Source organism: Hakea prostrata, chromosome 10, assembly GCF_041222555.1.
Source record: "Hakea prostrata isolate BN-2017 chromosome 10, UWA_Hpros_2, whole genome shotgun sequence".
NCBI classification, from domain to species: Eukaryota; Viridiplantae; Streptophyta; class Magnoliopsida; order Proteales; family Proteaceae; genus Hakea; species Hakea prostrata.
Window position 1 is genome coordinate 578182 of NC_142609.1, and position 12662 is coordinate 590843.

The 12662-nt window shown below is 38.5% G+C and overlaps 1 protein-coding gene across 3 annotated transcripts in view; it reads left to right on the forward strand.

Annotated features, from left to right (window-relative positions):
- LOC149001279 (transcription regulator NOT2/NOT3/NOT5 family protein) overlaps positions 1-12662 on the forward strand; it is a 36512-nt gene that overhangs the window by 7502 nt on the left and 16348 nt on the right. The window contains exons 3-8 of one of the 3 annotated variants that reach the window (XM_089137245.1): positions 9064-9201; positions 9468-9518; positions 10201-10290; positions 10372-10518; positions 10725-10835; positions 10942-11010. In XM_089137245.1, the coding sequence (XP_088993371.1) occupies positions 9064-9201; positions 9468-9518; positions 10201-10290; positions 10372-10518; positions 10725-10835; positions 10942-11010 (606 nt within the window). The remainder of the gene's footprint in view (positions 1-9063; positions 9202-9467; positions 9519-10200; positions 10291-10371; positions 10519-10724; positions 10836-10941; positions 11011-12662) is intronic. The other 2 variants (XM_089137244.1, XM_089137243.1) reach the window with 2 other exon arrangements.

The window sequence follows — 12662 nt, forward strand, 5'->3', positions numbered from 1 at the left end:
CTGGTATCAGGTCTAGACTTAGAGAAGAATTTGTCTGTTCTCTATCTCATCCCTTGCCTTTTTGGTGGTGCTAACCATCTTAAGGGCCACCAACACTGAACTACATAAGCTATTAGGGAACTAACTGAGAGTGAAAAATGTTGATTATAGATGTTGTGCCAGGTTTGAAAGACTTAATGTCAGGATTGAGACGAATGAAGTCAAGGTTGACAAGTTTGTCAAAGATACTTGTAGCACTTTCTCTAAAACCCGTGGGTTTATGAAGAAAACCAAAATCCCAAACTGTAGCAGAAGCTTTTGTGGATTGAAGACATTCCTCAAAAGGATTTCATATATTGCAGATACACCTCAGGAAGTTCGATGGCACATTTCTCCAATAAGGACTAAAGTATTAAGATCGAGTTCAGAGTCCAATGGTGCAAAAGGGGTGGAAGAGTTCCTTCATTAACTCACCAAGTTTGAAAGGATCTTTTCATATAAATCCTTTGCAGACAAGAAGTTCAAACTCCTCAGCAAATTTCTGGTCATGCATATTTTAGTGGTATGATGTCCCACATTCTAGGTTAATCAAGCGAGTTGGACCCATTACCAATTGGGAGGTTGTGAAGCATTTTCTTAATAATAAATTCATTCCTCCCTATAATGAGAATAATGCAGCCTTGGAATGGCAGTCCAAGCAAGGAAGCAAACAAACAAGACAGAAACAGGACCAGTTCGTCGGAACTTCGTGTTTAAGGCTGTTACTAATGTTTTCAGGTGCTACAGGGCCTTTTGGGGTTGCGACTCTTAAGGCTGGGCTTCATAAAGGGGAATCTAGGATCAATGAAGTGTATGGTGATTTGGGTATGTTAGAATTTCAGGATACTATAACCAGCCCATAATGTAACTAAAATACAAAATAATCAAAATAGAAACCTAAGCTAAAATAGAATGTGAATATTAACACTCAACCTCTCAAGATGGAGTGTACCTATAAAAGGCTCTAGGCTCCGGCTTGAAATAACAAGAACGTATTGAGAAACTTCATTACACTTGAGAATGTAACAATAACATAGACAGTACATTGAAAGAACTCCACCTTGGGGATAATCAACAACAACTTAACTATACAATCTTCATGTCGAATGAACCATCCAACAACAAGAATAATAGACAATGGTGAAGTTGAACCATTTCCATATGCATAGCAACATCAATAACATCAAGGGCAATATCCAAATAATGCTATTAGTACGGAGGAATCTTCATAGATGAAGATAAAATGTGCAAGCCCAAAATTGCATATAGGCTCCTTGCAAGAATGCTAGTAAGTATGGGTTATGTGGACCATGTAGGTAGACAAAAGGCAGTATGGGTTACTATGGACCATGTAAGTAGACAAAAGACAATATGAGTTATTGTGGACCAAGTTAGGTAGGTAAAAGGTAGTATGGGTAATATCTACGTAAGTAAGAAGATAAAAGGTAGTATGGGTTACTGTGAGTCACGTAAGTAGACAAAAAGCAGTACCGGTTATTTTTGACTAAGTAGGTAGGTAAAGAGTAATATGAGTTACTACAGACCAAGTAGGTAGAAAAAAAGCAGTATGGGTTACTGCCTACCAAGTAGGTAGGTAAAAGGCAGTATAGATTATTGCGGGCGAAGTACTTAGGTAACTGTTATTTCTCTAGAGTGCCGTCTTAAGATAAAAATTTTGAATTTTCTTGAGTAGATAGAGATAATCTTCAATCTCTCCCTCCCGTGTAGCATTATACATGGACATATAATAACATTCAATTACCAACATCTCCAAGTTTGTATTGAGGAATTGTTTAGGTATTTGAATGAAGTTTGTTACTTGATGAAACTAGGCACAACGCACAAGAACTTCCAGTCATTACTGATGTCAAACAGTTACTCGAAAAGTGCAAAACAATAGTGACAAGTCAACAGATGTGCGGCACTCAATCAGTAATTGGTCCCTATTTATCACATGGTAGAAGATCTCGCTCTTGAGGGAGATCTCGCCTCCTAGAAAAATCGAGATCTCGACCATCTCGGTGAGATTTCGGTCGAGATATACAATTTTTTGGCGTCGGTGGCCCATCTTGGTGGATTTTAGGGCCCCAATTGTGTTGAAACTTGGTATTTAGCCTATTTAAGGCATTTTGAACACAATGGTGGCCTTGGATTTGTCAGAAAACAACCCTATGTATGATTTCTAAGTCTACTCATAGTGTGAAACTGAAATGTTGTAGGTTTAGGGAATGCAAGGTTATACAACATGTAATATGGAACCTTTAAGGCATATAAATGAAAAGCAAGTTATCAAATGCATCAAGCAGCCTTAATGTTATCAAAATTTCATCCATATGAGTATCACAATCTCAATTTTCAAGCATAGAATAATAAAATTATATAACCATTAGAAGTTTTATATAAGTCATTAAATCATAAGTTTATAAGACCAGTAGAGAATGATTGATCTTCCTTCGATGTTGTAGATGTGCTATGAGTATCACAATCTCAATTTTCAAGCATAGAATAATAAAATTATATAACCATTAGAAGTTTTATATAAGTCATTAAATCATAAGTTCATAAGACAAGTAGAGAATGATTGATCTTCCTTCGATGTTGTAGATGTGCTAAGAGTAGTTGCAAGTGAAAATTCAGTCGAAATTCCACAAAAAAGGGGTAAATTGAGAGTTCCAGCAAGATCCAGGGCGAGATATATGGTGAGATATGGCGAGATCTCGAGCGAGATATCCCAACTCTTTGCTCTCGACCTCCATCTCATCTCGCCTATGTGAAAAAACGAGATATCTTGCGAGATCTGAGAGTTCCAGCGAGATCCAAGGCAAGATAGGGCGAGATATGGCGAGATCTCGAGCGAGATATCCCAACTCTTTGCTCTCGACCTCCACCTCGTCTCGTCTATGTGAAAGAACGAGATATCTCGCGAGATCTCCCACCATAATTATCAGAAGAGGGGAAAAAACAACTATTGTAGTTAATTTTGATAAATAGGACAGCAGTATCATTAGTAGCAATTTGGGTATCTTTTAGAATCTAATAATGTAAGTCAACTGTAATAGGACAATATCAATAAGGCATACCAGCCAAACAGCTTATGTTTCACCCTAAGATTGATAGGGCAGCAGTAAGATATCTCCCAGAATAATGTCTTGGTAACCAGTAAAGAAAAACTGAACAAGCAGCATCAATGGAAACTCAATTGCAGCAATAAGGTAACTCAATTTGCAAGAGATTTCAAAGGGGGCAGCAGCCGATGTGGTAGCTAGTACAGTATTTTTCAGAGCTTTAAAAAAAATTACAGGACATCATTAAGGGAAGTAGCAGCAGGAAAATAGTTCAATCAGCATGAGAATTCTATTTATTAGAATATAGGGAATTGCAGTTGATTCTGATAAAACCCAGTGGTAGCATTCATGAGTATATGCAGAACACCATAGCAGTAATGGCAATAGCAGTGATAGGACCAGTAGTAAATAGTAAATACCTCAGTAGTGGTACACAGTAGTTGCAGGAAAAAAAAAGAACAGATGTCTTCACCAATATAAGGGCACCTGGCTGTATAGTTTATAGACTAAACGGACTTATATGCCATAAACCAACATCCCAGGGGATCATGATGGGGCTGACAGATCTCAGCAAAATAGGAGTTGAGTTGCATTTATTTATTCGTGGCCTCAGTAGATCACAAACTGGAGAAAAAAATGGCAGTAAAATTATTTCGTCCTCTGGGTCTTATGTAGTAGCATTAGATAGGTAGAATCTCTTCATAAGTTGTTTAACAAAAGAAAAGAAAAGAAAGATCTCAGTTACAGGGATAAGACAACGATAGGTGGCCGTACACTAGGTAAGAAAAAGAGAGGAGAAAAACTGAGCAGTCAAGAGAGAAGAAGTGATGTGAACACAGAGAACCCCCTTGGCCAGACCCCAAAATGGACCCCAAGACCCGCCCAAGGCTGAACCCCCATTTCAGGGGTATTTTGGGCATTTTAGGCCCCATTTTATGACCTAAACCCAGATCTAGGGTTAGGGGTATTTAGTAATCTCCCTAGATCTAAGGGTTACCCAGGAAATCCAGCAAAGAGGAAGGTTGATTCAGGGCCTTTGGGGTATGCTTAAAGCTCTAACACCCTGCTGTAGAAGGTAATTCTGGTCTGAAATTTGAACCAAAAGTCTAAATTAGGGTGAGTGTAGGTCAGCTAGTGTTAGGGAAGGAGAGGGGTCTTGCTGTCCTGCAGTTCAGAACTATTTGTGGTGGTGTTCTGCTGTTTCAGAAAGTGATTGGTCTGGACCTCATAGTATGATCAGAACTTATGAGAGGATCAGATTTCAAAAAATTTGAAGTTGTGCAGAAATCCCAAGGAAGAAGATGAAGTGCAGGATTTTTCTAGGTCGAGCTAGGCTGTTTTGAGGAAAATAACTAAGGAAAACAACCTAGGGCTAGGTGTGATCCTAGGGGAGGGGGAAGAGGTCTAAAAGGGGCTGGGGGAATAGGGTTTAACAGGGGGTGGGGGCTGCTGATATTGTAGGTAAAAACGGGAAAGGGGGAGGGGCTACAGTAATAGGGGGAGGGGTAAGGCTTTGCTGCAATTGAAGGGGAAGGGAGAGAGAGTATTTGTGATGGGGGTTGGGTTTCCAGGGCTGTGCTAGAGGGAAAAGGCAGGGAAAGCTATGGTGGAAGGGGGAGGGGGTTCTGGGGTTGCGCAGGAAAGGGGGAAGGGTGGGGAGGGCTGCAGACAAGAGGGAAGGGGTTGGGGAAGCTGCTGTACTTGGTTGCTGTGATTGAAGTCTTGAATGCTTGATTGCTTGAAGAATGCAATTGAGCCTTGAATGCAGGAAATCAGAATAATTTGAAATTTACAACTGCAGGGTACCCCTCAAAGGAACCATGCCTCCACTTTGGCAATAAACACTCAAATTCTATATTCAATCAAAATTGAAAGATTACATGGTCTGTTTAACTATTTATTGCAAAAGACTCTAACTTGGGGTGGGAATCCTTAACTGATAAGGATCCCACCTCTTGTACAAAACACTTAATTTGAAATCTAATTACTTGAATACCTCAACCCTTGATTTGTGCTCTACTAAAAGACACATGCTAATTAAACTTTAACTTTACTTAAAAAGCACATGTAATTTAAGATAATTTAGGACTCATCCAAAATAACTTTGAATCAAAATAAAACTCTCTAAACAAAACCAAACTCAAGTAAACTTCTGAAATACTCTGGAGATAATTTCAGAAATAAAAAAGAGGGGCAAAAGGCCCAAAATACCCCGAACTAGGGTTTCAGCCAGATCATGGTGGTTTCTTGGAGCCATCCTGGGGGCTCCACTTGAGGTTTCGGCCAGGGGGTCCTTTTGTTCACGCCATTTTACTAAAATTTAATTCCAGTTTAATCTCTAGAGTCCACATTTGTGAAAAAGTCCTATTTGAGTTTTATTCAGTTTGGTTTGAGTTAGTTGTGGATAAGATAAGACAGAAGAGTCCTTGAGTCCTTTGTCCAGCACATGTTAATGAATTCTAATTGAATAGAGTTCAGCATGTGCTAATGAGAGTTTAAGACACTTAAAGTTTTGTTTTAGCATGTGTTTTTAGTGTCCCGTAGATCTTATGTTTTGGATGGTTGAGATTCATTCATGTGGTGGGATCCTAATCTATAAAGGGAATCCCACCTAGATTTAAGGTCTTTAATTATTTAGAATCTTAGATTCTAAATCAAAGGTTTAGGTCAAGTGGTGGGATCCTTGTCTATTAAGGATAATGTCAAAGTCTTTCAAAGGCTATAAATAGCCAAGTCTTCTTTGTAATTCTTCAGTTTCAAGTATTGAATGAAATAGAGTTTACGTTTAAGGATCGTGTTTCCTTGTTGAAGGGGTCACGGTTGAGTTACTAAGATTCTTATTCAAGAATCAGCATCTCTGTCAAGAATTCCAGCATCTTCTTCAAGTCCCCATCTTTTTCGAGAACTATAGCAGCAAAGCAAGCAAGTACAGCGTCCCCTCCCCTTTGCAGGCTCTCTCTCTCTCTCTCTCTCTTCCCCTTCTTCCCCAGCAAGCCCCAGTCCCTCCCTCACCCTCTCCTACCCCCGCAAGACACCCCCAGCCCGACCCTGTTTCTGTGCAACCTCCCCCACCTCCTCTCCCTTCTGCTGCACCTGAACAGCAGTATCCCCAGCCCCTCACGACACCCCCAGTCCCTCCCCTACCCTTCTACTTCTCTGCTAGTCCCCTCCTCCATCCTGTCCCTTCTCTACAACCCTCCCTTTCCCTCCCAACTCCCTTGGGTCCTCTCTCTCAGTCTTTCTTTCTTGCAGCAGAAAAAGAGAACAGAAAAACAGAAAAAAGAAGAAAGCAAGAAGAAGAAGAAAGAAACAAAGAAAAGAAGGAAAGGAAAGAAAAGAAACAAGAGGGAAAGATCAAGAAAGAAAGATCCTTCTCCATTTTAAGATCCAACCAATATCCTCTTGATAAAGCCTCTTAACTTAATTCCCTTCCATCACATCTAACCCATACTTAGATCTTCATTTTTATTAACAATGTGATCTTTCCTCATTTGACATCCCACGAAATAATTTAGTGTTGCCTTTCCTCCTAATTACCCTACCCATATAGATTTTTGTTGAAACCCTAGACTTTCCCTTTTCTCCAAAGGGCCTTTCCATATAATTTTAGATTGATCCTTTCCATCCTTGGATAGTATAAAAATCATCTGTGGTTCGTTAGATCTTTCCATTAATTTGCTGGAAGATTCTGGGCAAATCCCTAATTCTAGGGAATATTCCTAAGAAAACCCTAACCCTAGAATTTGATTTACATCAAGAAGCAATCCCTAGGTTGATTAAACCTGCTCTGATACCATGTTAGAATTTCAAGTTCCTATAACCAGCCCAAGAATTAAGAGAGAAAAAGAATGAAGGATAATGAAGAAGCGAAGAGGAAGAGAAGAGAGAGCTCATGTGTGCATTGAGGCTCTCTCTTAGTCTTTATTTATAATATGAAATCAAATCTCAGTTTAGGAAAACTTTGTTAAACTGAGTAACAACAAAAAGGAAAATTATATATTGCATAGAATTTCCTAAATCTACTAAAAAAGAAACTATCTTAGGGAGTTTACTTGTCAACTAGGTAATAAGAAAATTATAAAGTAACCAAAATTAAAAGTAACTAAAATAGAAAGAAACCAAAAATAGAAACCTAAGATAAAATAGAAAGTGAAATATTAACAGGGTAGATTTGATTTTTAGGGTTGGTTAAGGTTCTAAGGATTCTAGGTCAATGGGGCTGTAGCACTTGGATAAGGCTGAAATTTTAAGGGAATGGAGCGGACATATAGGGCCATGTTCCCTAAAAAGGAGGCCTTAAACTGATCAGTTATGGGCTGCAAAATCTGCAGTCAGAGGTTTCTATGTTTGGCTAGGTTTAAGGGCTTTTGAGGGACTGTAATGGCTTAAAACTGTCATCTATTTTAAAACAGATCTTGTGGAATTTGAGCATCTGTCACTTTATAGGTGAAATCTGGGTTAGAAAAAGAGGTGGTTGATGTAACCCTAGATCAAAGAGAATCACTTAAAGTGGACCCAATGAAAAACAAATTGAACCAACCGACTGTTTGATGTAGCCCTAGATCAAAGAGGATCAATTAGGGGCCAGTCTTCCAGGATCTCAATTCAAAGAGTTAGGGTTTTAGCCTTTTAGGTTTTTGAGGTAGTTGATTGAAGAATGTAGGTTATACCAGTTGGTTTGGGATAAAACTTTGAAGAGAAGTCACCTAAATAATATATGGGGATGATCTCTAAAGTTTGGGATGGTTCTAATGGTCAGACTGGTGTAGATCTGGGTTTAAAATCTGGATTTTTGTGTATCAAAATAGAGAAAAAAAGGTATTGATTGTTGGGGAATTTAGAAGGTTAGAAGAAATTGGGATGGGTTGATTCAAATTGAAATTTTAGAAGAGAAGATCAAGTTAAATTGTTGATAAGATCGGTTGATATTTTTAGGAATTTAAGTAACAGGAAGGAGAAGAAATCACATGAGAGAGAGAGAGATTCAGTTATATCAATTCATGGCTCAACTTAGCAATTACATCTATATTTATAGCCACATTTGCTGACATGGTTTCAAACTAAAACTGGGACTGAAAATTAAAATCTGCCTCCAAAATAGACTATTATATAAAAAAAGAAAGGGCCTAACTCAATCTTTGACCTATTAGGTAGCCTAAATTGACTAGGAAGTTGAAATAGTAAAGGAAATAGACTTAAAACAAGACTCTAACTGAACTAACAAAATAAATCCCGCTTTCCTACTTCCTACCCATATTTTAGATCCATCAAATTGGCGAATTACAAAGTAAACCCATGGAATCAAAAGCTACATATGTACATGATCCAATCCTAGGTTATTTTTAAGGAAAGAAGCCCAATACTAATGACGCCAAATGTCTCTTCATTATGTAATTTGCATTTATACCATTATTTCCTGTGTTCCCATAATTATGCCTCTTCAATATGTAAGTCACATTCATTTCTAACTTTTTTACACCAACATCCCACATGGGTGTACGCTAGGCACGAGTTTCCTTCCACTGTAGTGTCTGGGGAATACCCTGCTTTCTTGGAGAGACCATTTCCTGGGGAGAAAATATCAAATATCACTACCAAAGGCATTGGTGGAGTACCATGTTAGGAAAAGAGGAGTTAAAACCAAAAAGAATCAGGGTCAGAAGGAGAGAGAGAATTTCATAAGAATGAATGTAAGGATTGCACAACACAAGCCACACAAGCACTCTTAACAGAAACTCAATTCATATGATGATTTCTTATGTACAAGAATGCATTTATATCCGTTGGAAAATTTACTATGATGAACCTTATTTTGTTTTGTTAATGGTGGGTATTGGCCTCTTGCTTGTGTTTACTGTATTTTCCATTTATCATGGTCTATGTTCTTTGCTGGTAGAATGTTTTAATTTATATTATTTATCTGGTATTTTGAACATTAACTGTGAATAATCATTTTTTCGTTTGATATATGTTGACATAGGTTAGTGCATCTTATGAGCAGGCTCTGCTTGATGCTCGCAAGCAAATTGAACGTGAAATGGAAAGATTTAAGGTCTGTGAAAAAGAAACTAAGACAAAAGCCTTTAGTAAAGAAGGGCTGGGTCAGCAACCAAAAACTGTAAGTGTTACTGAACCTAATTTCACATGGATGAAAATGTCAAAACATTGTAGTAAAGCTGAAATGGCTAATAATAAGCACCTCCATATGCCTTCATCCTCTTAAATCCAACATCTTAATTCCAAACTAGAACTGGACAGTATTCTTTCTCATCCATCTCTCACCATGGGAAAAAATTGAAAATGATCTGCTGATTAGTATTCCAGTTGATGTATTGTTTTATTTCTGTATCATTATTGAACGTTCTTTTCAATTTTCTGTGGTAGGATCCTAAAGAGAAGGCTAAATCAGAGACAAGGGATTGGCTGAACAATGTGGTATGGATCGATAGCTGTTTTCATTATTTGATTTTCTGTCTGTTATATGAACTTGGAAATGTGGTATTCATTCTGATGATAATCTGCAGCTACTTGAGGTTTATTTTTAACATGTTACCAACGATGGTGCAGTGAACAGTTCTTTATTTATTTGTTGAAAATGACTGGCCTTTGAACAGTCATGTCTCTACATAACTGTGGATGATTGAAGCATTGGCTTCTTTTCTCCACTCTTTCCCCAGACTTTTGTTTCTTTTTTTTTTTTTTTTGGGGGGGGGGGGTGGGGTGTGACTTTTCTTTTCCTCCTTTTTGTTGAATGACTGGCCTGTGAATAGTCATGTCGCTTCAGTACTGTGGGATGATTTGAAGCAGTGGGTTCTTTTCCCAACCCTTCTCCCAGAATTTTTTTTCTTTGGGGGGGGGGGGGGGGGGAGAGAGAGAGAGAGAGTTGTGGGTAACGCATGCACAGGCATCCATTAGTTGTATTAATCAGGGATTTATCAATTGTTTATTTCCTGAACTGGATTTTACGTCATCATTGTTTCTTTATCAAGTTTCAAGTTTATACTCATTTGTTTTATGAACTTCTTGAATTAGATGTGATTTCTGATTGTGATCTAGTAATTTGATTTCTTATTTCAATCTTATCCGTGCAAATCCTAAAGATGTCTTTGTGTATAAGGTTGGGGAGCTGGAGACACAAGTTGATCACTTTGAAGCAGAGATTGAGGGTCTCTCTGTTAAGAAAGGAAAGACGAGGCCACCCCGATTGGTAGGCTTGGAGGGAGAGTAACTTACTTTAGATGGTTTATTTCAATTTTCTTTGTGAACAGTCTTAATATTACTTTTGCAGACGCATTTGGAGTCATCTATTGGTCGTCATAAAGCTCATATAATGAAGTTGGAATTGATCCTAAGGCTGCTGGATAATGATGAGTTGAGTCCCGATCAAGTTAATGATGTCAGAGATTTTTTAGAAGACTATGTTGAACGCAATCAGGTTTGTGTGAGATGATAGTTGGCCCTATCATTTTTCCACTCATCCTTCATATCACCCATCTCTTGGCTATGCTAACTCATTGAAGTATTTGACTGTGTTCCCTCTCTAGGTTTCTATGTTTGGCATGAACTCTGTGTAGTGAGCTGCCCTTGTCTCTTTTGTTAGTAGTAATGCGTGTAGTTTTCCCTTTTCAATTATTTCTGCAGGAGGACTTTGAAGAATTTAGCGATGTTGACGATCTCTACATCTCATTACCATTAGATAATTTGGAATCCCTTGAAGATTTGGTTACAATTGTTCCTCCTGGACTGGTTAAGGTGAGCTCCTTCTGTTTCGTCTAACAGGGTTGATTCGTTATGGTTCCATGAAAGTACGGATGCTCCATCTGAAAATTTTATATTTCCGCACTTTTTCTCCTGATAGGGTGTTAGTGCTGCTGGCTCAGTTTTAGGATTGAAGACTTCTTTAGCAGTCTCAACAACTCAAGTATCGGTATGTACTTTCCATTTTTGGAAAAAGGACATTACAGACGTTACTAGGGAGGACGAAAAATGAATGATCATGTGGTATTAAGCCTTAACTCCTGATAAAAGTAATGTCGCTGGACATATTGAGATTGGAAGTGTGCCTGTTTTGACCGAAATAAATATCCTTTAATTAGTGGTTAATGGAACATCTGAGTTATTCTAGAAATAATCCATGAGAAAGTTTCAATCCATCCTGTTTCACTTCAGTTTTCTGATTGGCTGGAAAAGAACTAATGGTGGATGATACTTTCTTATTGGGCAACCAAGTTACGAAGGATTCTTAATATCCTTTGATTAGTATATAGTATGGTGGATGCTACTTTCTTATTGCCCTGGGGGACTCTGCTTATGCGGAAGCCCTCTGATGTAACCCTGAAGTCAAGGGCAGTCTTTAGGATCTTCTCAATAGATTTCAGTAGTAATCTAGGGTTTTAAAAATTCTGTAGCTTGGGTATTATGGTTAATTGCAGCAAGGCAGCAGCAATTGGGGGGGGGGTTTGAGGTCTGTGGCTAGGAGAAAAACCCTTCTGAACCCTGCGGTTGGGTTGCTAGGGCATAGGGGCAAGTCTAGGGTTGTTGGGAGGGCTTCCTAGCTACAGCTTTAAGGCTGTTTTTGATGATGAGTTGCTCCTGTAATTACTGTTTTTAAATTTCACAACTGAATTTAGGGATTAGGGTTTGGGCTAGTACTATGTTGAAGGTCAAGGGGGTCAATGGTATTTCCAAGAGGGTAGGGGAATTTGGTGAGGGAATACTGAGTTTTAGGTTTTAGGGGTATATTGATTATTTTGCTATTCTTTTGGGGTTGAGTCCACTTAGGTTTAGTTGGGTCTAGTATGTTTATGGGACCTTAGATCTTTTATTTTTGAATTTGAGCCTTTACTTTTCAAGTTATTAAATAGTCCTGATGAGAGTTGGATCCTGTTTATGAAGGAGTTGACTAGGGTTGTCATACTCCTTGCAAGGAACCAACATCTACTCTTATAATTCAAATTGGAACTCTCTAGAATAAGTTATGAAGGTTCCATTGTGAGTTAAAGTATTCGGAGTAATTAAGAATTGGATTGCAACTTAAGAGTCCAAGTTTGATTTCTTAAATTGAGTCCTAGTACAATATCTTTTAGTAGGCTACAAATGATTCTTCAAACCTTGTAAATGGTAAGTTGACTTGAATTAATAAGAGTGTTGTCGGTTCCCCAACGGAAGCCTGTGGCAGCTTCAGGAGATCAAATTCTGCAGTTTTCTTCAATTTCAGCAACCTTCTTCAAGTAGTTCTGCAACTCGCACCTTCTTCATCAAGTGAGTGATACCCAGCTGCTTCCCCTATTCCATTACACTCCCTAACCCTTGCACAACACTCCCACCTGTCCTTTCTTCTCTACGGCAGCAGCAGCCTTGCCACTTAAAACCAGATTCTGAACCCCATTCAACCCCCACTTTCCCCTATAGGATCACACTTCTCCTTAAACCTCATTCATACTTCTAGTTTCATCATAACCTTTCTCCATTAGGTCTGAAATTTTCTGCAATTCATTTTCTTCCTCTAGAAACCCTAAACCCCAATTTCACTAAAACACTTGTATCTCCTCAACCTCTCAACCTAATCCTAAACCCTTT